We start from the raw sequence: 27,189 nt of genomic DNA on the forward strand, positions 1-27,189 counted from the left end.
CGTCGCTGCAGCACCTCCGGCAGTCGCTACCGTTGCCATCTCCGGCCACCGCCATCACCTCCACCACAAACAATGAAACCCCACCCTCTATGGTTTCATCAAACTCACATTTCAAGAAAAAAACATTGATAAAAACAAAAACAAAAACCCTAAAATATTAGGGTTTATGTGAAAATCTTGATAATGGTGTGAATGAAAACAAATAAAACTCATAAATCGAGGGTTTATGTTGATAAATAAATAAGGGTTTGAATCAAACCCTAATTTTCAGTTTTCAAGTCTGAAAATCTTAATTTTCAGTTGGGGAAGACGAGGGCATTTTGGTCATTTCTGCCTCGTCGTCTACTCCGTCACGTTAAAAAAACTTCAAGGGGTGTACTTGTCGAGTTTTGAAAGTCAGGGTTAGAGTTTAATGTGTCAGAAATTAGAGGGGGTGTATCTGTATTTTTCCCGTTTTTTAATTCACAATGGAAGTGCAACGTTCCTCCTATTTGCTTATTATGAGTCTCTCTCTCTCTCATGCTTGTATGATTCGCTCAAGATTTTTTTCAATATTTTTGCTTTTGTTAGAAGTGTGTATGTGCCTAAGGGCAACATGGTATGTATACTATATTCTCTTTTTATATAAGCTATCCCCCTACCTTAAGTGTTTCTTTCTCATTTCTTCTCTTCTAATATGGTATCAGAATCCTAGGGTTGTAGTGCCCTAAGGACCACCATTGGAAGACATCTCTCTCTCTCTCTCTCTCTCTCTCTCTCTCTCTCTCTCTCTCTCTCTCTCTCGCCCCAACTCCTTCACTCCTTCCTCGCCGCCCATTTTCCCTCTCCTAAACCCTCTCCAACCCTCATCAACTCTTTTTAAGCCTCTTGTACGTTTTCCCTCCCCTTTCTTCACTTGTCCCCTCTCTAAACCCTCTTCTCCCCACTTTGGAATCATAAACCCTAACTCTACAACAACAAGGGTTCTCTAATTCTTCTTTTCTACCTTTTTTTCCCTTCTCCCTCATGGCCTAAATCATCTTAGGACAATTTTTTTCCCTTTCTACGGCTCCGATCTATGTTAATTGTTTATCTTCTCCTTATTGGACACCATGTGTTTGTTGAAATGTCCGAGTGAAGTGCTGTGCCTCTGATTTCTTCTCCTAGCTTATATTCTCTCCTCTTGGCTAGTGATGATATATCTCGACCTGCTATGTCTCTTCATCGGAGCCGTGGGATCATGGCTGGGTCCCTCGTATGATTCTTCGTCTCTCTTTTATTTCTCTTACGCCGTTGTGGCTGAGAATCTTCCTCTATCTCTCTCTTCATGGCTGGCGCTCATCATCATATATCCTCATATCAGCACTACTACCGTTGTTAGCTCTCTCCTCCTTCACCCTCGACTCCATCTTCTAGTTTTTCTCCTTATGTCAACGTTTCATTCCCACATATGGCTTCCGTCACACTTGACCGGTCCATTTTATCCCCTCCAGAGGTCTTTTCTCATGTGCCGTGCTGTTTGCGGAGTTGTGTGGCTAGTGCCCCTTCTCTTGAGGCATTTATTCTTGGCCCAAACCATGGTGGTGACCGACGTGGCCGTGACAGTCATAGCTGGCTGCACTCACATGCAACAGACCATCCTCAAAATGCCTTCTGCAATGGACGCTAGCAAATCCCTATTAAAATACTAAAAGACAAGCTAAGCCGGGCGCATAGATCAGAACATGTTTGTGTTCAAATCATTTCCCTAAAAACGTGGAGTAAATAAATTTGGAGATTTTATATGCTCTCTGCCCGTATTGTGCAGTATTTTTTAAGTATTGTTCGTGGGGTCACAACGTAAATAGCTTAAGCCCGAATAAATCATTTCCATAAGTTGATCTTAACCCTCCGATCTATAGAGTGACCGCACATTATGAAAACCTCTATAGATCCGAGGGTTACGATCATCCTATTGAAATGATTTCAGTGACACAAAAACTTGTGGCCCAAGAAATGAACGGCTCAGATCATCCTATGGCTGGGCCATGTCTTACGCTCGTATAAATCACAAGCTCTCTGTTTTTTTCAGTTCGCCATGGCAAGTCGCTTTTTCCTCTACCGAGTTCGAAGATCTTCGCTCTCTTCTCTCCTCCACTTCCCCTCCCCAACGTCTTTCTCTTTCAGGTAATGTTAACTTTCAAATTCTCTTTTCTTCGTATCAATTTCCTACCTTTTTTTCTTCTCAAAATGATATCTTTCTATTCCTTTTCTTTTCCCCCTCTTGCAAAATTTTCCCCTCTCCAGGTCGGATTTCTATCGCTTTCAATCAATTCACCCCCCTTCTGCTTATTCCAACCCATTCAATCTATGGAAACCTACTTGGGTTTTTAGGCATTTAAGCCATGGGACTGTAAATCTTATTCTCTCTCAAGGAAAACCCAAGTTCGAAACCCACGAAATCGAGCCCCCAAAGAGGAAGAAATGGCAGACGAAGAAGCGATTAAAAATGAAGAGAAAAAAGGAGAAACAGAAGAGAAAATCGGCAAATAAGAGGGACCCGAGACACCTCGGTGTCAAAGGGAAGAAGAAGAAGAAGAAGCAAAAGTTCCCAAACGCAGAGGCGAGAATTAAGTACAAAATCGAAATGGTTAGTGAAATTCAATTCCCAACTTTCTGTTGGTTTTGAGACTTTTCTTTTATTTTATCAAGCAAGTGTAAAATTAGGTTTCCAATGCCCTCACTAGTTAGCAAGGGTTTTGCTAGTTAAGGTGCATTGGAAATATAATTTTATGTTTTGATAATGTTTCCAGACTTTTACAGAGGTTTTGAGACTTTTTTTTAATAAAGAGGTGTAAAATTAAGTTTCCAATGCAAATTAATGAGTGCCCTTACTAGTTAGCAAAACCCTTTCTATAATTCGGAATTCGCTCCGATAAATAGTTTTTGCTGGAATTATTTATTTCCCATTGTTATTGATTAAAGAAGAAAGATTCCCAAATGCAGAGGCTGATTGGAATACATCAATTTGACAACATGGGTTTGTTGGAATTAGATATGTTTCTATTGATTACATCAATTCAAGAGACCTGTTCAGTTTTTTTTGTTAGTCATTGCAATATGAGCTGACTGAACTGCTGTGTAAAATAATCAGGCCATTTTTTTATCTGTAACAGTCAGAAGCTTAATTTCCTAAAGATTGCTTGCAACCATCAGTCAAATGCATAACAAAATTGTGTTATCTAATGGTCAAATTATATCATTTTTTGCTGGTTCCTCTTTGCTGTATGCATCACATGAACAATTCATTTGACTGCTTGCTTATTTTGTGTTCCAAATTTGATTTTTTTTTTACTTTCATATGATCAGAGTAAATGGCTAATGATTATACCTACTCAAATATGTTTTGGCTTTGTTTGTCCCCATTTAAAGCTACGTACATGAATTTGGTTCACTTAGTGCATCGTTTTGTAATATTCTAGTGGTTGTCTTTGGAATTAATAGAAACGACTTAAACAAATCACAATTCTATGCAAGCTTTAGGTGCACAAATTTGCTACTTAGGTGCCACTACCCTTTTCAGTCTTATGATTCCTAGAAGGACTATATAAATGTGTTCATCTTCTACCTTTGTGGGCCTTCGTAGTGAATAAAATTGGAAGATTCATCTCGATTAAGTAAATGGAGAAAGAAAAAATTCTGAGATCATCATCCATCACATCACAATTGGCCGGTGAAGTTGAATGCATTTGAAAATATTCTTCAGTGGAATCAGATCTTCATGCTAAATCTTCAATGCTAGATCCTAGAGTTACTTTACGGAAATTCGTAAGAATATGCATGAATCCTCCTTTAAGCTGCAGTAAAAGACTCTCTCGTCACCCCTAATCTTGCCATTCTATCAGCCCCTTCATTTGCCGAACGCCGTACATGCCTAAAGGAAACTGACATTGATCTCATGTAGTCAAACATCTCATCGAAGAATCCATCAAATCTCCAAGGATTTTGTTGGGTACCCTTCAACCATTTCATAACATTTAAGGAATCCCCTTCAGCCACCACTTGCTCTCCACTATTAGTTGCCCTAAGTTTAATGCCTTGATGTGCATCTGCAACCCCAATAGGGCAGTGAACTTGAATGCATTTGAAAATATTTGGGGGAATTGGATCTTCACACTAAATCTTCAATGCCAGAGTTGCTTTACCGGAATTCATAAGAATATGCAAGAATCCTCTTTTAAGCTGCGGTAAACTCTAGCTGAGAAGGCGAAACTCAACCCCTATGGTCATGATCTCAAGAAACAGTTTTCTGTTCTATTGGGTTTGATCATTCCTGCATAGAGATTAGAGACTACTAATAGTTATCTTATTTGGTGCCAATAATTTTCAATTAAATTAAGGACATCTAATCCATATCTTGAACTAAATGCTATGAGTCTCTAGAGTCTTAATACCTTGGAAACTCAATGTTTCCCAAGCTATTATCTCTTCTTGGGACATCATAGCTTTGCATGTGTTCCATGCTTAACCCTTTCATCTGGGTCATTCCTGCCATAAACGTCGCTTACAGCCTCCTTATGGATAAGATATGACCTACCAAAGGAAGATCACGTAATTTTGGTGGGAAATCAAAAGTTAATAATAGATCAATCATTTGATGGAAAGGCATGTTCTCTTATGGTTCGAAGAAAGATAAAAATATAATATATCAGTTAGCAACCATACAATGTCTAAGATTTTGAACATTTGTCAAATATTACTAAACAGGTGGTGCGCCTGTTAATGTTACATACATGCTTAACAAACTAATAAGTTCTTCATTTAGTTTATTGTGGATTGTGTTTCCATTGCAGGCCAAAGTTAAGGAAGCCTTACTGATTGAGAGACTCAAGAGGTATGAAGTTCCTAAACTTCAAGGTCCGACAATCGAACCAGAAAACCTGACTGGCGAGGAGCGTTTCTACATGAAAAAGATGGCCCAAAAACGCTCTAATTATGTACCAGTTGGTAGACGAGGGGTCTTTGGAGGTGTTATACTTAATATGCATCTGCACTGGAAAAAGCATGAAACCGTTAAGGTTATTTGCCAACCTTGTAAACCTGGTCAGGTAAATGAATATGCGAAAGAAATAGCGAGATTGAGTGGCGGGACACCAATCCAGATAATCGGAAATGATACAATAATATTTTATCGAGGGAAGGATTATGTTCAGCCAGAAGTTATGTCACCTATAGATACACTATCCAAGAAAAGGGTATGTTATTAGATATTCCCGTACCCTTTTTTACATTTTTCAGATGTCTCTTTCAGGCTTATAATTGTTGTTTTTTTTATATATGATGCTTCTTATTGATGTACCCTATGTAACAAGGAGACCTTTTCCAAAAAATTGCTTCTTTTTAGAAGAAGAAATACTACATAAAGCATTATCCATACTGGAATCAGTAACTTTATAGAGCTTCAGAAATGATGGAAACACCCTTGAAAGATGCACTCCCACCCATAAATTGTGAAGGTTCCGAACTGAAGATAGGTGGTCCCCATTGTTTCAACCAATAACAGTCAACAGAATAAGATTCATATACTAATGACATAGTTTTAGCGTAACTTTGTTTATCCAAATACCCAACTACTATATCTTTCAATATTTGGAAATCTATGGGCATTGCTTATGTCATGTTTTTTTGGGTCGTTGTATCTGACATGTGAGGTTTATGTCTGATTCCAATCTCCTCTATGCCCAAGTTTTGGAGGCTGTAACATTTCCGATTTCAGACTCAGCATCTGCAAAACTGAAGTGTTCTTTTTACTTCAGTGGAAAATACCCAGAAGTTGATCATGCAATTCATTTATTTTTTACTTTGCTTTCCCTGTTTCCAGGCATTGGAAAAATCAAAATACGAGCAATCACTCGAGTCTGTGAGGCGCTTCATTGCCATATCTGAGAAAGAATTAGAACTTTATTATCGACATGTTGCACTTTATGGTGACCCCAATTCCCGGGATTCCAATTCGGTGTCCATCCACCAAAGAAAAGGTTCGAGTAAACCAGGGGAACTGGAACCGATAGAGAAAAAGAGCAAAGACGCAGATTGTGATGGTTCCTCAACAGATCCTTCAGAGTCAGATATTGATTGTGGGGACGAAGATTTGTATGAAACTGAGGCTGATTCTACAGGCGAAGACCTATTGGAAAATTAAATTCCTTCCAGGATTAAGAAACTGTATCCAGTGTACTAGCAAGCTTGGCCTATGTGTTACATTTGTCATCCATTGTGGAATGTGGGTTGATTTGTGTTTCAAGACATGCAAAATTGCTTGTTGCAGTACGTGAAAAATGAGGGAACTGAAAAGAATATATATATTTATATCTCCCCTTTTTTTTACTCTTGCTCTTCTGCATTCTTATGTTCCTTTCTTTTTTCTTTTTGAAAAAGTGATAAGTTTACTGTTATATGCATTAAATAGTCTGATTGAAGACAGGGGGGACAAAAAAAGGTGGGTATTTCTATTTGTTTGGACAGAGTTATGTTCACCAGCAATCCCCACAAGAACAGGATCCATATTGGAAATGGTGGAAGCGTTTTTCATCTTTCACTACAATTTTTCGCTGGGTGATATTTGCAATGAGCTTCATCATTGAATATGAATCACTGAACACTCAGATTCTTGTCAATTCTTCTTATTGTTGTCCCTGGTTTTTTGATTTTCTCATGCTGAAGGTGTCTGAGATCTCCTAGGAGGGACTCATGGATCTCCTTTTTCACTTCGATCAAACTACAACCTGATTCTCCTCCTGAAACCTCCTCTCCTTCATCTATGACTGCTCCTGCTCTGCCGTGTCCCATTTTCCAAATCTAAACAGGGCCTTAACTTTGAGTCCAATGAGTCCAATAATAAGTTTTGGACTCATAATTGGTTCCCAAAACCCAAAACAAAAACCGGCCTTAGTTTTGAGTCCAATAACCTTTTCGACTCAATATCGGTTCTCAAAATTCAAAACAAACCCGGCCTTGATTTTGAGTCCAATAACAGAGCCTAATTTGAGCTGGGGTGTTCCAGTTTACCATTTACAGCACCCTTAATTTAGGCAGATGATTTTTCCCAACCCCCCAACCCCCGAACCCACCCCTTCTAGGATAATGCGCCCCCTGGTAATGTGATTTGACATAAAAAGCATTAAAGTCTGCCCACAATTCACATTAAAAGGGGGCGCGTTATCCTAAAGTGGGGTGAAAAAATCATTTACCTTAATTTATAAGCGATTCTTTAACCACGCCAATGCAGAAGAGGGATACATAGAGAGTTTCAATTTCCATGTACACTGGTGTATTATTTTTTATGTAACAAAAAATATATTACAACTCTTATTGCACTCGCATCGCACATGATCTAGTGTCCAGGGCCTTTCGGGCTCGGCCCAGATGCTAAGCGGCCAAACCAACATTGCACCGTCGATTTCGCCGTGTCATAAACTGAAGGATACGCCAAGTGATTCTCCGAAGCGAAATCCATTGACAACACCCTCGTCGCCCCGACACCACCTTGTTGTAGTACGAGCACACCAAAGACGAAGATGAGCACAAGGGTGCACACTTGCCTGAAAGTCATAGTCGGAAAATGTGGTAAATTGGCTGAACTTGGAAGACAAAAGGCTCTTGCTAGGGAACTATGTGGGTGTATGTAGGTGGGTTGAATTGGGTTTGTTATGTTAAGTATTTATAGTGTTTGTGTTGTCTCAATTCTCTTGATTTATTTGGGCTTGTCACTGTTTCATCAGCCGGATTGAATTTAGGGTGTTTCAAGGAATTTAGGATTACGTGTTGACCAAACTTTTTATTTATTTATTTCTTTTGAAAGGGTCGTCCAGGCTGTGAATTAGGGCATGGTTTTAGCCACCGGGGGGGGGACATGGGCTCTAAATTACCAACATGCCGAATGTCATAAAGAGGAAGTTTGATGTGGTCTTAGTTGGAATGAAGACTAACGGTCTATTTAAAATGGGTAAAAATATTGTAAGAGAAATGATATCAGCACAGCCATGCTTTAATAACTGCACAAGCGCATCTTGTCTTTTCCTTGTTAAATGGTGTGTAAGAGCTTAATTGGGAGCTCATTAAAAATAAAAGACAAGATGGATTACTACAATTATCAAAATTTCTTTCAGGGTCGATTCCTAATAAGGGTAATATTGTAAATAATTAATGAGAACAAGGGCATTAAGATAATTCAGTCCAACATTTGAAACATTGAATTGACCAATAGCCTAAGTTTTTGACTGGACTGATTTCAGTTTTTTAACAGGAGACTACAAAAGAGTAAGTACAGAACCGTCCGAGATGGTACCTTGGTGTATTTGAAATGACTAAAATACCCTTTGACCATTTGGGCAAGACCCCATCTAGGTCGGAGATAACAAAAGATTGTAGAGATCGGACCATCGGACAATCCTAGCGGTTCGATCAGTTCTATCTTTGGTTGTTGAATGTGGGTTCTTGCTACATTTATAGTAGCCATCCACTTGGACGGCCCCGATGAAAGGCTAGGATCTTCCAATTAGTGTAGCTTTTCGGCTACGGTTCATCTGTGTGGTGGCCCACATATCAACGGTCATGATCATCTTACACAAAAACGTAGACTGGAAAAATTGTCCAACATGATATATACAGTCTGGAATTAAATTTTGTGGCTGTCAATACAAATCTCAAAATTTATTAAGTTTCTCAACGGTGGTTAGTTAACACTTAAGCACCGTTCCTTTTGGATTTTGAGAATTCATTGAGAGAGTCCACAACTAATTATTGGACACATAATCAGTTTACAGTGGTCTTTTTTGTTTTGGTTTTTGAGAAACGATTGTGAGTCGAAAACTGATTATTTGATTCATACTTAAACGTAAATTTCAGTCCAATAACCAGTTGGACTCATAACCTTTTCTCTAAATCCAAACAAATAGGGCCTTGGGATTTTGAGTCCAGAGATGATTATCGGACTCAATTGGATTTAATTACGTTCAATTTTGAGTCCAATAATCAGTTTTGGACTCGTAACTCTTTACCAAAATCAAAACAAACAAGGCCTAGGATTTTGAGTCCAAAGCTGATTATTGGACTCAATTTGTGTGTAAATTTGAGTCCAATAATCAGTTTTGGACTAAAAACCTATTCCCAAAATTCAAAACAATTAGGGCGTAGGGTTCTGAGTCTGGAACAGGATTATGATTTATGACAACTGATTTTGAGTTCCAAACTGATTATTGGACTCAAAATTACACTAAAATTTCATTCTAATAATCAGTTTAGCACTCACAATCGGGTTTCATAATATTTACTATTTTGAGTCCAAAACTGATTGCTGGACTCAAAATTGTGTTTAATATTGAGTCCAATAAATTAGTTTTGGATTGGATTCAGAATCGATCCCCAAGATCCAAAACGAGAAGGGCCTTAAAAAATTGCCTCGAGACACCCGAAACTACTACTTAAAGAAATATCACATAAAGTCTCTTGTACTAAAAAATGCAATTCATTTATAGACGACCTGTTGTGCAATCACACACGCTTTTCTCCTTTTTTCTCAATTGCATAGCGTTCAATTTGGACTCACAACCGGCGTTCAACAACCAACGTGACTATATCTTACGTAATTTGGACCCGAAAAATCAGTCCATGTAAACCCCATAGCAAGAAATTAAATGTAAAATTGACCTTTGGATTCTACTAATAATAACAAGTAAACGGCACGCGATCGAGACTGAGGGACTCTTTGGACACGTGGATTTTAGAATCTTGGATTTCAAACCCTGGATGGGAGACGACAAAGGAAGAAGGAGACCGTCGGTTTCGCTTCTCATTAGAATCTTATCCAGGTTTTAGAAATCTCTCCCCCATCCTGAGATTTCTAAAACCTTGAAACATGGGATGATCTCCTACTCTCTTGCTAACGGAAAGAGAGGCGAGAAATCAGAAAACAACGGCTGGTCTCCTTCTTCTCTCATCTCCCATCTACGATTTCTAGGAAACACAAGATTCTAAAATCCGTGTATCCAAACAGCCCCGAGACTCAACAGCCCCTCAGAGTTAGGGCTGTTAGCTTATTTTGGCATGGAGTATGCATGTCGCGTAGGACCAAGATCATGTGGGTCATTTCATTAAGATCCAACAAATCAATGGTCTTAATCAGCCATGCATGCTATGTGGAACCTAAGTTTAATCCTTAATATCACCTCTTACCAATGAATGTCAGAGTAGTGAACTCCTAAAATTAAGCACTTGTTTCTTGCTCTCCTAATTTTTATCTCAAAAAAACTGTGTCATAAAAGCATGCACTTTTTACATGAATCATGTTGGCATCTAGCAAGTACTGCTTTATCATAGATCTTTACAAGGGTTTTTTTTTCTTCTTCCTCCCAAACACTACTAATCTAGCGGCAGTTAGATCAAATTCAAGCATACCAGTTAAATCCATATATCTTCATGGCCCATGGTTAGTTTATCTAAGTGTAGAACTAATCAAAGCATTTTTCACCCTTAAAGCTTATTATTCTAATGACAATGAAAGCAGAATTCTCACCATGGACCAAATTTTATTGAGTGGGATCTTTCCCTAAATTTTTTCCACAGAGAACGTTTTATGAAACTCTTCCACCATCGAATCTGGAGTATCCTACTTTCACGATCACAATCGAAATATAGTTGAAAGAAAAAATCTCTTTCATCATTCTAAAATAAAAATAAAAAGAAGAAATCTCTTCTACCCTTAAAACTTGTTTTCTAATGCCAATTAAATATAGACAGCGATGATGACTGGAAAACCGAAAGAGATTACGCAGAGAGCACATCATATATTCATACACGCATCACATACATTTACCATGATAAACAATTCTATGTGAAGAACATAAATCATTCTTGAGTAAAACATGTACATCAATGGACTGCCACAAAAAAAAATCCCCTGACCAGACAGGACCATAGAGCTATGTATCATACATCATTTAATCCACCTATCTCATCCCCCACATTCATCAACAGCTGACAACCTATCATTTTACTCACCATCATCCTTAACAATGGTAAAATCGTTACACTGGATCTTCAGTGCAACAAAAACTGCTGTCGATGTCGATCACAGTCAAACGAAAGTAAAGCTTCTCAACCGATAAAGAACACATAAATCTAGAAGTCCTTGGCCTTTCTTCTTAGTTCATTGAGCTCCTTCTCAATCTCCGTGTCTCGGAAAGGGAATGGTGTATTTGAGCTGCTAACCACAGTTCGACCTGTAGGAAGCTCTCCCTTCTATTGAATGAAAAAAAAGAGGAAAATGGAAAAGCGGAATATTCAACAAAAATTTCATAATTTATAGCTTCAGTAGTTTTAATAGAAGAAAGAAGAGTTGAAGAGTACCATTGAGCTCCCAGATAGTTCCTTCTTCAAATTCGCAAGATCATCATCCACTGATGAACTCTCTAGCAATGCAAACTGCAAAGAGAAGATTCAGGTGAAAGGTAAGATATTCATAGAACTCCTAAATAAGCTGCACTGATCTTTGAGGTACCTTTCCTTCAAGATCATCAGTGGTTAGCTGACCAAGGGCGTCTGCTTGAGATTCCATAGCAAATACTGTTCAGAAAGAATCAGATAATAAAATTATGTCCCTATCAAATCGTCAATTGCTGCGATTTGGATCCATTTTTTTTTCTTTTGCTGTGATTTTGATCCACAGTCAAGTAAATATAAGCTCAAAGAATCCGATAAATGTTGGGTTTTCTTCACTACACCTACAGCATGGGATAAACTTACATAATGTTTAAAGAACCCAACTATTGAAAAAACTCACCGAATCGCTACGACTTGACAATGTCCAGTAAACATCTAGTCATAAGTAAAAGTATTACTTGACAAGTTAGGCACCTAGTTAATGGTGGGATCCACTACAATACTCAATCAGATGGATTGTTCAAATAATGAAACTGTGCTAATAATTGATACAGGTGCCTTTCGAAATTTACTTTTCTTCTAAATGATTAGCAAGTAGGAAGGGTGGAAGTGAGCACTTGCGGATGGGAACTCTTCCATGTTCCAATTGGGTTCATTTGAGTTTAACCCCATTACAGTCTCTGCTTATTTGGGCCTTCTAGGATTGCAGTTTATTTGTAAATTACGATCTAAAAAGCCAAATTGCTCACAATTTGAAATTCATGTATACATCCAAATGTATCATAAATCAGAAGTTCTCTTTGCTTAGACTCTGAAACACTGGTTCAATGCAGAAATACCCCTACCCCTCTGAATATCTTACCATCATATATCTTTGCCTATCAGCCCAAACACGTTTTGGGAGTTTAGGGAGGTAGAGAACTAAAAAACCCCTTGGAATGAATGGAAACTTCAACTTTTAACTGCTGCAGCCAATGATACTAAAGATAAGCTTGTGACCTGGGAACCGCTTTAGTGGCATAAGTGGGTGCAGGAACTGGTGAATAAATTATTTTGTGATGGTATTAATAGAAAACTTTAATATTCAGATTTGGAAAATGGCACTAACAGTGAATAGTACTGCATTAGTAGAGTAAAAGGTAGTATTATTAGGACTTGGGAAATATGGTGGTGGAAGGGTTCTAAGCGGAAATTGCAGATTGCACCTTGGGTGCAGATATTTTGCTACTAAAAATGTGGATGATACTCGGCTTCTAAGATACGGATTCTGATGAAAATATCATCCAATTCTACGACACCCTCTTGGAGCAACACATTCAACTTGAGTAAGGTGAATGCTTTATTATGTAGGCTGGAATTATGACATCTAATTCATTTTAGATGCATATGGATTGAAAAAGAGAACATAGTACATTGTGATTTCAAAAGCAGCTGTCCCATAAGATTGCACAGTTTTTGAAGTTCATATCTAGTCTACCGCAGTAAAGTTTGGAACTTCGAGTTCCCTTTCTCTTAAGTTCGCAGATCATAATTCTTGAGATTAAGAGATTCACACATTTCATTAGTGACAATTAACTACTTGCTGAAAGGGCAAAAAATTGCACGGAATCTGTAATAATTGTCTGATCAAAATGGAAAGACATGAATATAGAGAAGTTGAAAACCCTACCCTTTTCCTCCATCTTTTCAAATGCTGAAAGGGCACTACTGGTGTTGACATTCCCCAGCATCTCGCTGACTTTAGTTGCAGTCCTAAAGCAAGAACCAAAATTTTAGGGTTGATTTAAATACTTGGAGAAAAAACTAATGTTATTGATGAAAATGGAAAACCGAAGTTAGGACTAACTTAGCAGATTGTGCACGTGCTTTGAGAGTATCTTTCTTTGACCTTGCTTCTTGCATCTTGCTCTCCAAAAGCTACAGAGAACAGGAACCCAATGAATCTTATCTGCATCATCTCATTAATAATGTGCATCACTACACATCCATATTAGTATAATATCCAAAATAAGAAAGCCAATCATATTGGGAGTTTCGAATCTAAAGACCAATGCCTGAAAAGGTGGACTCTCAGTTAGTACCCAGCCTAGTTTATTGGTTTAGCTTGAGACTAGGGCACTGAGTCCCAGTAAACCATTGGTGTTAAACACATATCTCAGTCGGAATGTGATTTGTGTTGCACTGCATGATTGTGGGTTCGCAAGATTATTTTATTCTGCAGAAGTTTTTTAGTTACTTTCACTCCTTCGGAAACTGTCTTACAAATGCTCAAAAGATCAACCTTTTGAATCCATAATACCCAAAAGATATAATTTTAGTTTTCTAAAAGATATAATTTTACATTTCCCATTTCTTCGTAGTTCTCCCAAAAGCTAACTATAACCATGGTTTTAGATTTTCAACAAAACAAACGACCTAAAAAATTTTGTTTCCATCCCCATCGAAATGCATACTGAAACCATAACCGTAAGTGCATTAGTGGCATACTATATCAATATATGTTACACAATTATATCTATTTGAATTGCACGTGAAATGCAGTGTATATATCATGAATTAATTTTTATTTGAATTACATGTGAAATGTGGTATGTACTAAATTATCAGACATGTGAACGTACGAGTTTAAATGCAAAATAAGTTTTGATTTTATCAGTGGAGAAAATTGAAGTTAAAAAATGCCTCCCTCATTCACAAAGCAATATTACATTAAGGATTGAGACACTAACTGACGACAAACAAGATCAACAGTATGAGCAAGACAGTGATACCATACGGATAATGTGTGTGAGACTGTTGACACAGTGAAAACTTCAGTGGGGGATATTAATACCATATTAAGACTCACTGAATTTATTATGAGACAAGAAGAGAATTTTGTTACGCAAGTAAAAAGAATCTGATTTTCATTAACTTGCTGATGAGGATTACAATGGCTTACATGCAGAGCAGCAAAATACCAAAATACCCTTAATAAAGGGTAAGCATATAAATGAATGCTCACCAAATCAAAACTATTTAATTAAGCATTATTGTATGACAATGGGACACGATGTGCATGTATATTAAATACTCATTTGCCTCTAAAGGATGAAGCGTCTTATTAGCAAACATGAAGTTATTTGGGTGTATCATAGGAGTTTTGGATTCCTAGAAAATGGTATGAAGCCCATGATGAAAGTGGTGCATATAATAAACTGATTAAGATTTGAGAATTAATAACGCATTGAATCCCACGGGTTCCATGTGACCTGATGCATGTTCGAAGCAAACATTTTTAGGGAAATGTAGTAGTTGGCTGCATAGCCATGGACCATTCTTGTCATGTCAGCTCCTTCAAAAGCGTTGCTGGTCTCAAGACTCACAAATTCCAATAGGTGGTTAGTGAATATCATACATGGATGCACTCATGACATATGTAAACCTTATTGTCCATGCCAGTATGAGAGAATACAGAGAAATGAGGTATTTGTGAGAGAAGTGCCACCCCCCCCCCCCCCCCCCACACACACACACACACTATATATATATATATATATATATAAAATCTTTCCCCACAGACGTGACAAATCAAATCTTGTTTCCAAAAGGGATCAGATGACAACACTTTTCCCATAAGGATAGGGATGGGTTACAGGATCACATATGTGAGAGCTCCTTCCCATTATTACCACCTCTCTCTATGTGGTCCTAGATGTTATGGCCAGATCTCAGCATTTTCTTCACATGTTTCCTGTGAAGTCACCATTTGACAAAAGAATAGATACATGCTTGACGAAGTGAAAGATGCAATAAATATAAAAAGAACACAGAAACATAGTTTCAAAAAGTAAGTATAGGGAGATGATTTTTTAACACCCACCCCCCCCCCCCCCCCCGGTAGGATAATACACCCCCCTTTTAACGTGATTTGTGGGCAGACTTTTAACACTTTTTGACGTCAAATCACGTTAAAAGGGGGGCGCATAATCCTACAGAGGGGGCAAAAAATCATCACGCATAAGTATATTGATAAAATAATAGATACATGCTTGACGAAGTGAAAGATGCAATAAATAAATATAAAAAGAACCATGGGAAACATAGTTTCAAAAAGCAAGCATATTACAACCGTAAAACACAACATAACAGTCAAACTTTAAGAAAATGAAATCATATGATGTGTCAATTATGTAAGAAGGTAAAACAATTACGCACCCTGGTGTTGGAGACAAGATTCTCAACAACACTCTTCTGCTGATCAAGCTGATTTTTCAGAGAAGTTGCATTATCCTGTGAAAAAAGATAAGCAAATTGAAAGCGATCAGACTCTGAAAAAAGCTTCAAATCTTAGCAAAGTCAAACTGTATAGCATATTTCTATTCTCAACGTCCGCTTGCATCCAAATTGTTTGAAAGGAGCCTTATATTTCTCCAAAAGGAAGCATATATGAACGCATTTGCTGTCATGAAATACTGAACACACTTCCTGACATTCAAACAAACCAACGGAAAAATATTCAATCATAAGCCGCTGTCATGGAAGAGAGTGCATATGTTGACACACTTAATGAAATTCATAGCAACCCAACCAAAAAATACACAATCATAAGCATAGAACTCGTTGCCCTAAGCAAGGTTTTAAATTTCGGTTTCGGTACCGATTTTTCGAACCCCACCGAAATCCGAAATTTCAGGCCGAAATTTGGTAATAATTAAAAAAACATTATTTAATTTATTTCGCTGAAATTTTGGAATGTTTCTTTTTTTTTAAAATACATTTTCTCGATCGAAATTTCGGCTATTTCGAAAAGTTCGGAATTTCGCCAAATTTCGGTTTCGGTCTCCGCCGAAATCCAAAATTTCGGGTTTCGGTCTCCGCCGAAATCCAAAATTTCGGATTTCGGCCGAAATTTAAAACCATGGCCCTAAATGGGAAACAGAAATCATGCAAAATACACAAGCCAAAAACTATAAAAGTTCCACCATCTCACAGACCTCATTATAGCATCTGAGAATCCATAGATAACAAATAAATGATGTTTGGAAAAGTCCGAAATTCGGAATTTCGCCAAATTTCGGTTTCGGTCTCCGCCGAAATTTAAAACCATGGCCCTAAATGGGAAACAGAAATCATGCAAAATACACAAGCCAAAAACTATAAAAGTTCCACCATCTCACAGACCTCATTATAGCATTTGAGAATCCATAGATAACAAATAAATGATGTTTGGAAAAGTCCGAAATTCAGAATTTCGCCAAATTTCGGCCGAAATTTGGTAAAGTCCGAAATTCGGAATTTCGCCAAATTTCAGTTTCGGTCTCCGCCGAAATCCAAAATTTCGGATTTCGGCCGAAATTTAAAACCATGGCCCTAAATGGGAAACAGAAATCATGCAAAATACACAAGCCAAAAACTATAAAAGTTCCACCATCTCACAGACCTCATTATAGCATCTGAGAATCCATAGATAACAAATAAATTATGTAAAAGAACTGGGAATCCATCGATAACAAATAAACAAAGTCAGAGGTTGAAACAGTATAACGAAAATTCCTTGGTAAGAACTTGTAAGAAACAAGGGCAAGTTTGAATATTTCAGTAATCAAAAAGCAATATGCATCAGCCATGCTGCCCAGCATCTGAACAATATTTCTAGCTATTGAGCTAGAAAAGTACTTAAATGTTTACATAAGACACCCAAAATGTATTTATGCTGCTTCGTAGTTCCACTTCAAAATTTCTGCGGCGATGACCATCTTCACGCCTTTATAATCACATGTAATCTATAAGATCTGTGGACAAAGATTTGTGTGTCGAGTGTCGACATGGATACGAGATGTTCAACACGACAACCCCTAGAAATCTAGAAACAAAGACACGCTCTTACGGGTATGTATAAAATTACTGATTACTAATTGTTAGAAGTGTGTGTGAGTGAGTATTGTAGCCATAAGGGCATAGTAGTCTTTTGTATGTTCTCTTTCCTATAAATACATAAGTGAGGGGGAGGATCCCTAACTCACTCCTTCTCTTCTTCCTCTTTCTTTCTCCCTCTTCGGTGGCTTCTAACATGGTATCAGAGCCAAAGGTCTTGAGTTCAAACCTCCCGGATAGCAAAAATTCAAATGCGATGGTCGGCCCAAAGTGGGGCCACATGTACCACTTGTTTGCCAAGTGGGCCACACGTGCGGGGGAGTGTTAAAGTATAAAAGATAAATAACGCCTTTCTCCAACAGCTTAAGCTTTTGGAGAAGTTGGTAAGTTAACAATTATCAAGATACAACGAATTCAAATAAACAAACAACATATTTAAAAGAGATGCTTGGGATCTAAGGTGATACAAACTGCTTCTACTTTTGCCAATTTGTTATGCATATCAGCGAGTGACAACAATGAAAGTAATAATGTTGTGCAGCGTCGATATCCTACAGGATAATGGCACCAATGTCATGGACTAATAAGGGATATAAAATTACAGGAAATCACCCGACTATACATAATCAGGCTATATTCAGAATAATTTACCAAGATAAGTATTTAGGGGACCATCATATGTTTTTAACAGAGGAATTAAAGTACCAAACAATTCCTTCAGGTGCTTATGGATCCTAAATTCACCAGGGAAGGAAGTTTTTTTTTTTTAAAAAAAAAATTGTTTACAGGAAAGCACCTGACTATACATAATCAGGCTATATTCAGAATAATTTACCAAGATAAGTATTTGGGGCACCATGATATTTTTTTAACAGAGAAATTAAAGTACCAAACAATTCCTTGAGGTACCTGTGGATCCTAAATTCACCACGGAAGGAAGTTTTAAAACAAAAAATTGTTTAAGGATCCTTGGGGGTTTTTAGGCTGGATAGTGAAAAAAAATCTCGTGGTTGTTAAATTATAAGTTATGCTCTTGAAGCCTATCTCAAACTCCCAACACTAGTAGGTATATTTATGAGGATAAGTTTTCTGCACAATGGTACTATTCTTTCGTATCACTAATTTCTACAGTTCAGAGGCTGCATCATGATTTTCATGTTTATAATTAATTTCTTATATTGTTTGATGTGGCACGTTAACTATTTCGGATCCACTTCATAACAACACATAAGCTCCAAAACATACCCAACAATCCCTAGGAGCCAATTGTCATATTAGTACCAAGGGATTTGCTAGGGACCATCGCAGAAGGCATTTCGCGGACCGGCTGTTGCATGAGAGAGCAGCCACTTCAGATGAATTAAATGAATAAAAAAAATCTGAGCCTATGTGGGTAACTTGTTTGATTTTTTCCCCTGTTGATTAAATTGATCAAATTCATAAAAAAAAGCACAAGGCAGAAATACAATTGATCAAATTCATAATAGAAAAGCACAAGGAACAAATACAAAACTTCAAGGCAAAGGAAAAAACAAAAAGGACTCAAACAAAATGAATTGACAATGGCACATCCCCATTGGCCAGATAATTGACAGGAGATATTTTTCTCTCTAAAAATGAAAGCCACAAATGGCTTCATGGAGTATACAAAACCTCCACTAAAACTACCCAAAACATTCCAGGCTATATTAGAATCAATGTTTCAAATAAGGATACAGACCAAAATGCAGCCAGAGCAAATCCTAGTCAACTCGGAGCGGCGTGGCCAAGTACTCGGTTGACACGGTCATAACTCGAGAGTTGAAGGAGTTTTGATTTACTTGGTAGGGCAAACTACGAACTCGAGCAAGAACTCAGCCAAGGTAAAAGGAAGTCAATGATTGACGAGGGGAATTTTGAAACATTGATAGAATACTTCCTAACTGAAAGAAGCCATGGTTATCCCTGTAACTTTTTTCCCTCAATCTAAAAGAAAAAATTCATAATACTTCAAGGTGAAGTATCCACTGTGCGGCAGTTCTAGTTGAAAACATTAGAATACTTCCTCACTGAAAAAAGCCATGTGATGGGGACATCAACGAAGGAGGAGGATTTAAAGCTAAGAGTTCCTATTGTCTTTAATCCCATTAGGAGTGTCGGATTTTCCCTAATTTAGGTATTGTCCTGCATCACCATGGTTATTCCTGCAACTTTTTTCCTCTCTAGGGCAACCCTAATACCCGAGGCAAGAATATTAGATATTTCAGATTCTCATAAAATTAGCCACATATAAATCAATCATATATGTCTAACCCTTGATAAGGTACATCCATGAAAGAAGTTAGCTAGGATGAATTTATAAATCAAGATTCAAGAGTAATGAGAACTCGAAATGTATCGTGTAAGTTTTTCCATAAACATATAACAAGATTTCCATTATGTCCACTGTAGTAGATCAAAGAATGATATTAAATCAAACTATCAGTTCTATCTTATGAGAAAACAATGCATACAGCATATGATTTACGCCTCTTGAGAGCTTCACGAGCAAGATCCTCTTCTCCTCTTGCAAGGGCAAGTTGTGCCCTACGGTACCTATATTGAACCAAAGCTTAAAGGTAACAATTGCTTGTAACCAATATTTCTTGGTATTTAAAGTAACATTTTGTAACCAATATTCCTTGGTATTTAAAGTAACATTTCAATTGCTTGTAACCAATATTCCTTGGTAGTTAAAGAAACATTTCAGTAAAAAAATATTACCAATCATCAGAAGCTTGTTGTGCGGATTTGTATTTGTTTTCCAACTGTTTCTGGGACGCTAAAACCTTATGAATAGAAGAGAACGGAAAAATTTGTAGAAGGGAATTAGAAAGAGAATGGAAAAATAAAAGACTAGAAAAATAAAGGCCCTTGTACTAGAAATCCTATGCAGGGTATTTAATTTTCTAGTAGAAACCAAAGCTGAGGTGAGAAAATGAGAAGTACCTGTGCTGTGGCCTGACGCAACTTTGTCAAGTCATCATTCATTTCAAGCACAGCTTGTTCCAGGATCTTTTCTGGGTCTTCAAAAGTACTTATGATTGCATTTGCATATGACTACATTTAGAAGAACAGAACTAACTTATACTGTGAGTATCAGAACGAAGGAGAAATAGTCTTGAGAAGTGTTACAGGTGTATAACATGATATGATCTCACAGAAAAGATGTCCTACATCTCACCTTAATAACTCTAGCAAATCGATCAAAGAGGTTCATCCGGGCACCAAGTGCACCACCACGATCTCCACCATGTCTGTGTTTGTTGGAAATAGATGTATGTATCCATACAGCTTTTAGACTTCCCACTATAATAAACAAGAAACATGTCATAAAAGCACAACTTCCTAGTATGTTAACAAACTCAAAAGCAAAACCAAGGAAACAGTATCATGCACCTTTCACAGTATTGTTTGTAGAGATTATTTGAATCACATTTACTTTCATATGGGAAAAGAGAGAAGAGAAGAGAGGAAAATCCTGTGTGAATGTGCTGATCTACTGTTTAAATATCTTCCTGTGACTGTTACTATAAGCTATACAAGCAAAGGACAAAAGACTAAAGTACACTCAATGGAGACTAGTATCCATAATATGTACACCATGTATACATATTTTTAACATTCAAGGTAAGTACGCATAATATGTGCATCACATATAGATTGTTTAAATATTGCTCCCTCCCTCCCTTTGAACACAGTAAGCTTGCCACCTAAGTGCACATGATCTATAGTGAGACTATTTTTAAAGATTTGCAACCTGATCATGACTCAGAATATATAGAGGAAGGATTTTACTGCTTTCTACTTTCTCCCAAATAAAATGGTAGTCAATCTTTATATGTTTTGTCCTGACCTAAAGACTACTCTGAGATAACATTTTTTGGACAATCATAACCTTCTTACCAGAGGACTTTTTACTCGTTGAATGTGGATCATTGGTCAACATTCTTTTAACTATTCACAATCCTCAAAGTCATCCAATTGGGTGCTTTGGACCATTCAATGATTTAAACATTGGTCTCTGTCTAGACTTCAGTCCCCACGGAAGTGGAAGTACTTCATGGGAAGTTTATGGAAATCCATAAAAATCTCTAACTCATAGAAGTTAATAGATGTCTATGCAAATGATAGAAATTTAAGATGGAACTTCAGGAAATGCTAGAATACGGACACATAGACACTTAGAAACCATCATATAAGAAGACAATCATCTATAATGGTTTAACAAGGCCAAACAACTAGTGACAATGCATTATTGCACATTTCTTGAGCAATAAAGTTCATTCGGATAAGTGTGTCATTTCTTTAACTTTTTAGTTTACTCATCTTATTAATAGAATTGGCAGTAATATGTCTCGGATATATGGGTATTTTTGGTTATGTGAGTGCATGCAAGGAATCAAACTTCGAACTTCTATTCGGACTTCATTCCCCATAGGAGTTGAAACATTTCAGCAGAAATCGACATGAGTCGTTGGAAGTTTAAACCCATGGGATCATTCGAATTAGTGAAATTTTTGGGCTATGGCCCACCCTCATGGGACCAACGAAAGGAGTGTCCCAAAAACTTGTGTGTGCCACACACATCCAATATTGAGACGAAGAAAAAGTGTCAATAAACTGAACATCATATAATATGTATATGATTTTAGTGAGAGGAGGTGAACAAAATATAAGTTTCTTCCATAGTATTCCTAGTTAGAGGGTGAAAATGATCCCCCAGTGACTGGGGGAGTCAAGTAGTGACAGTACTGAGGTGATATCATTAGAGATTGTGAGATTCTATGAATCACTCTCCCTTATCCGAGGACAAAGCTCCCCACTAAGGAAGTGAACGTATTTTATTCTCTTGCTTTGCAGATAGGCGCCTTTCATTGAGGAAGTGAATAAACCCATTTTCTCCTTGAATGGTGATAGGGTCTCGTGTCCCATTGGGCTCTGCTTGGCATGGTTCCGGGAATGTTGGGAATTGTCCAGAGGAGCTCCGATGGTTATGTCCAAAAATTTCTTTGAGGGGCTCAGCCGGGATAGGAGTACTAGGGTCACCTTCATATCGCTTGTTCTGAAAATGGATGGAGCGCAGAACATCTCACTGATTTCAGGCCTATTAGCTTGTTGGAGAGCATATATAAGATCCTAGCTAAGGTATTGATTAGCCTCCCTAGAGGAGTCTTCCTGCTTTTTACATATCTATCGTTATTTGGGTACCATATTCACTTCTTTGGGCTTCGATTGAATCGAAAAATAGGTTTGATTGTGTACATCTTTTTGATATATATATATATATATATATATATATATATATATATAAGGCATGTTTCGGTCCTCTTCCCCATTACTTAGAAAAAGTGAGCCACCGGTTCAGGCACAAGATACTATCGATCATTTCTCAATATCAAACCGCCTTTACCCTAGGTAGATAGATTCTGAATGGGGTCCTCACTCCTCAAAGCCAATGACTGCGATGTTTTTTAAGAGAAGTTGAAGAAACAATGTTTTGTGTAAGGCGGTTCTGAATGGGGTCCTCACTCCTCAAAGCCAATGACTGCGATGTTTTTTAAGAGAAGTTGAAGAAACAATGTTTTGTGTAAGGCGGATATGGAGAAGGCGTATGAGAGGGTGGAGTGGAGCTGCTTGGATTGACTCATGGACAGGATGAGTTTTGAACTTTTGATAGTATATTGCCTTAGTGTATACGGAAACATATTTTGTTTGTGTGGGTGTTCTATATTGGTGAACGATTTGTTTAAACAAAAATTTAAAGACCTTCGTGACATGAGGAAGAGTGATCATTTATCCACATTCCTTGTCAACATCATGGTCGAGCCGCTCAGTCATATGATGGATAGGGCTCGAGTGGAGGGACTTATAGAAGGATTTAGAGTGGGCTCGTCTGCTATGTCAATTTCTCACTCTCACCCATAGGATGTAGATGATACTTTGATTTTCAGCCTCGTAAACGAAGAAAAAGTGAGGAATCTTAAGGCGATTCTGAAATTCTATGAAACCATGTTGGGGCACAGGATAAACTTCTCCAAGTCAGCAAAGATGGAGATTCATTGAGGTTATGGTGTGGATGATCGTTTTGCTCGGACCCTTGGGTGTTCATTGGCACCCCTTCCCAACTCTTATTTGGGTCTCTCTTTGTGTGTTGGGAAACCTCAAAGGGGTCTTTGGAGTGTGTGATTGAGATGGTGGAGAAGAAGTCATCATCATGGAAGAAGCTTCTTTTTTCTTTGATTGGCTAGTCTCTTCTTCATTTAGGTGGGAAAATGGTTTTAACTTTCCGTTTCGGATTAAATTTCAGTATTGACCAAAACCGAAATTTCGGCCGAAATCCGGTAATAATAAAAATTATAATTTAATTATGTACCAAATTTCGGCCAAAGTTGGGATAATTTCCGCCGAAATTTCGGAATATTTCTATATTTTTTATTAAAAAATCAGTTTCTCGAAATTTCAGCCGAAATGTCTGAAATCCCGAAATTTGGTAAAACCCGATATTTTGGATTTTGTCAAATTTCGGTTTCAATCTGCACTGTTAGAAATAAATTTTCTTATTTAGATGATTTCCTTATTTATGTTATTGCTATCTTATATTAGGTTTCCTTTTCTGCTGATTTTTGTTTCCTTATTTTGCTTCCCCTAATTTCTATATAATGTACATGCCAGATGGCTATTCAGCAAGAAATAATCAAATTTAATACAGTTTGTATATTGGAGGTCGAGTTTCCTTGAATTAACTCATTGGAGACTTGAGTTTCCTCGAATTAACTCATTTTTTCCTTTTTTTTCTATCATCCTCTTCTCTAATTTCTTTTCTGATAAAACAGTGTTCTGTCAAGTTGGTATCAGAGCGGTTTACTGGTGGATGCCTCTTACTCGCCGTCAAAAGAACGAGATTGGTATCAAGGATTTGAAAGCTTATTCCATGGCTACAGGAAACAAGAATGGGTTGTCCACAGAATAACTAGCCTTAGAAGAAATGTTGGACGCGAAAGATGCGCGGATCGAAGCCGTTGAGGCAAAGATCGAATCGAGAATCCAATCCCTCGAAGAGAATATAATGAAGATTTTTAGATAATTTCTTTCTCAAAATCCCAATCCTCCTCAGGTGATGGCAGCGTCACCTGGCGTGAAGTTAGGAGAGCCTCTAAGGGAAGAGTTCAGCGAGAGCACCGTCGAGAAGGCTTACACAATAAAAAAGAAACAACAAAACAGAAAAAACAGAGAAATAAATCAGATCGAAGAAAAAGCAAAAAAGCCACAAAAGAAATGGGTTAATGATGATCAGCGTTCTCAAGTCCAACAACGTCGACGCCGGAAAATTTTCCATGCCTCTCAACCTTTCCAACGCCATAGAAAAGATCATCACCTGAAACCATCCGTAAATCAATCTATATATATATATATATATATATATATATATATATATATATATATAGGCATGATGGGATCGGTTTGCAATTGGAGTGGCCTCAACCCTTGATGATGATCAGTAATTACAAGACAAAGAAAAGGCAAGAAGGAGGGAGAAAGAAAAAAGAAAAGGAGAAGAGAGAAGAAATTTGGAAAGTCATGCACAAGATCAATCTCTAACCTTGGGGACAAGGTTGAAATCAAGGGCGGGGGAATGTTAGAAATAAATTTTCTTATTTAGATGCTTTCCTTATTTATGTTATTATTATCTTATATTAGGTTTCCTTATTTTCTTTTTCCTTTTCTGCTCATTTCTATTTCCTTATTTTGTTTCCTCTAATTTCTATATAAATGTGCTATTCAGCAATAAATAATCAAATTTAATGCGGAGGTCGAGTTTCCTCGAACTAACTCATTGGAGGCCTGAGTTTCCTTGAATTAACTCATTCTTTCCCTTTTTTCTATCATCTTCTTCTCTAATTTCTTTTCTGATAGAACAGTGTTCTATCATACACGTCCCATTTTTCGATGTCCCTTGGGTGAGATTGATATACTTGAGCGGCTTTAGAAAAAAGCTCTCCGGGGTGATAAGAATGAGAGTAGGAGGTATCATTAGGTTTATTTTTATATATTTATTTATTTCTATTTATTTATTTATTTTGTTTTATTTTTTTCGGGGGGAGGGGGGGATTTGCAAATCTAGGTCACTAGAGAGTTGGGCATTAGAATCCTTAGATTAGTGAGCATCATTTTGCATCTTCTAAAAAAAGGATGGCTATAGATTTGGTGGGTGGTCTTCCTTGGATGAGTATTGATCTCAGTGCAAAAGAAAACACACCAAAAACAAACACATAAACAAGACAATCCATGACAATCAAATATCATCTTCAAAATTCCGTTAATTCCCATTGAAAAGAAAGAAAGACAGAACCCAAAATAAGAGGAACATAGAACGCAAAAAGGGCCATACCTCCACCATTGAAAAAGGAAGTTTTGAGGGATGTTCTGGCCAAAACAAGCCTGTTAGAAGAGGTCTGTAATGAAGACGATGCTGATGCTGCCAACCTTATCCCATTGACTGGGGCATTAATCGCCATTTTCAGAGCACACCCACCTCTCTAATTAGGGAAAATAAGAGAACCCAGGTTACAGAATTTCCACTGGATTTTATATATGGAAGAAAAGATGGAACCTTGGGTTTTTTCGAGTATGTGATAGAGAGAGGGTTTCTTTGCTTAGATTTGTGATTGCTGGATTTTCCATATTTATTTTTCGCCTTTCTTTCATTATTTTTTACTGGGTATGATGGGTCGCGGGCACACCTGATATTGTAGATCGCATTAATCTACACCACAACATCCATGTCTAGAATATCTAAACAACTCAAGAGGTGGGGCCACCATGGATTGGGGCATCCCCAAATATGATTTGGACAAGAGTGAATCAGCATGGCCCCAAAAGAGACATTTGTGTAAAATCTGAGGGAGTACCACCATTGCTATAGTTTCCTATGTTTAGGTCTTTACTCTTTAGGCCTTGAAAACCCAAATGGTCTCATCAACCTAGATTGCCATTTCCTTGTGGCATTGCCTTTACATCTCTATGTTGTTTTTACAATAGATAGTTGAACGTCGATGACAATTTCTAAGTCGTTAAATATTTTCTAGTGATCACTTTCAATCCTTTTTCCATACATTAGTTTCTATGATCTTCAATGAAAGTGCCTTTAATACAACATAGAATAGTGATCACTTTCAAAAACCTAAATACCTAATGCTTGCCATAATGTCCTCCTCCTAATCCAAATAGCATTTTAACCTCTTGAAAATGGATTGATATTTTAAATTATGCAGAAAATCTTACTGTTATTTAATACCCGACCCGACCCGACCCGACCCCCTATGAAATGAGATGCAAATTTATTAAGACCGCCGATCTTGATAGAATGGTGATTTAATCCCCTTTTCTTTGATGACTGAAAAAAATGATCATTGTTAGGCTATTTTCTAACTACCATTTCTTGGAGGTGGGGTTTTTTATCCCCTTTTTCCGATATTAAATTTAAATTGATGATGGAGTTGCTTTGTTTGCAAATTCCATACACAAGACATGGAGATGGTAGAATTGATTGATGAGGAGGTTATTGGACTTGGAGAGGCATGTGGATGTAAAGATAAAAAAATTTTTTTAGGGAAATGATATTCCCCCTCTGAAGGATAAAATCCCCCCGTTAAGTTATTCATTAAGTTTTAAAGGCAAAAAAAAACATTAAAGGGGGTGCTTTTCTTTTGATTATTCTAAGATATGGTTTTCTTCTCAAAGTAACAACTTATTTTGTACCTCTAACGCACTCTTTAATTACATAATAATACTTTAAAAATATTTTATATTTTAAGCCAATTCATTAGTGCAGTTATCAAAATATGTTATCATAATATGGTAGTGCCAATATCAGTACTCTAATATTTACATTGTTAACTTACCAACTTCTCCAAA

General features: G+C 37.3%; 2 protein-coding genes across 4 annotated transcripts; one reads left to right on the plus strand and one right to left on the minus strand.

Annotated features, from left to right (window-relative positions):
- Positions 1 to 579: 579 nt before the first annotated feature.
- Positions 580 to 6,345, plus strand: LOC143892394 (RNA-binding CRS1 / YhbY (CRM) domain protein). Of its 2 annotated transcripts, none has more exons than XM_077396986.1 (5): positions 580 to 598; positions 2,051 to 2,145; positions 2,266 to 2,608; positions 4,812 to 5,213; positions 5,840 to 6,345. In XM_077396986.1, the coding sequence occupies exons 1-5, from the start codon at positions 596 to 598 to the stop codon at positions 6,158 to 6,160; spliced, it is 1,164 nt and encodes a 387-aa protein (XP_077253101.1). In that variant the 5' UTR covers positions 580 to 595; the 3' UTR covers positions 6,161 to 6,345. The 2 variants fall into 2 exon arrangements, with proteins under 2 accessions (XP_077253101.1, XP_077253099.1); XM_077396984.1 differs by lacking the exon at positions 580 to 598 and adding an exon at positions 1,124 to 1,234.
- Positions 6,346 to 10,803: 4,458 nt separating this feature from the next.
- Positions 10,804 to 25,950, minus strand: LOC143892395 (membrane-associated protein VIPP1, chloroplastic-like). 2 transcript variants are annotated; one of them, XM_077396988.1, is made up of 11 exons: positions 25,664 to 25,950; positions 20,456 to 20,580; positions 20,221 to 20,331; positions 19,996 to 20,060; positions 19,746 to 19,827; positions 15,595 to 15,669; positions 13,244 to 13,314; positions 13,067 to 13,149; positions 11,516 to 11,580; positions 11,365 to 11,439; positions 10,804 to 11,237 (listed from the first exon to the last, which is right to left on the minus strand). In XM_077396988.1, the coding sequence occupies exons 1-11, from the start codon at positions 25,788 to 25,790 to the stop codon at positions 11,160 to 11,162; spliced, it is 957 nt and encodes a 318-aa protein (XP_077253103.1). In that variant the 5' UTR covers positions 25,791 to 25,950; the 3' UTR covers positions 10,804 to 11,159. The 2 variants fall into 2 exon arrangements, with proteins under 2 accessions (XP_077253103.1, XP_077253102.1); XM_077396987.1 differs by having other exon boundaries at positions 10,804 to 11,256; positions 25,664 to 25,949.
- Between the last annotated feature and the right edge of the window lie 1,239 nt (positions 25,951 to 27,189).

This window comes from Tasmannia lanceolata, unplaced genomic scaffold, assembly GCF_043159265.1.
Source record: "Tasmannia lanceolata isolate RefF3 unplaced genomic scaffold, GAP_Taslan_0.1 ptg000015l, whole genome shotgun sequence".
Taxonomy (NCBI): Eukaryota; Viridiplantae; Streptophyta; class Magnoliopsida; order Canellales; family Winteraceae; genus Tasmannia; species Tasmannia lanceolata.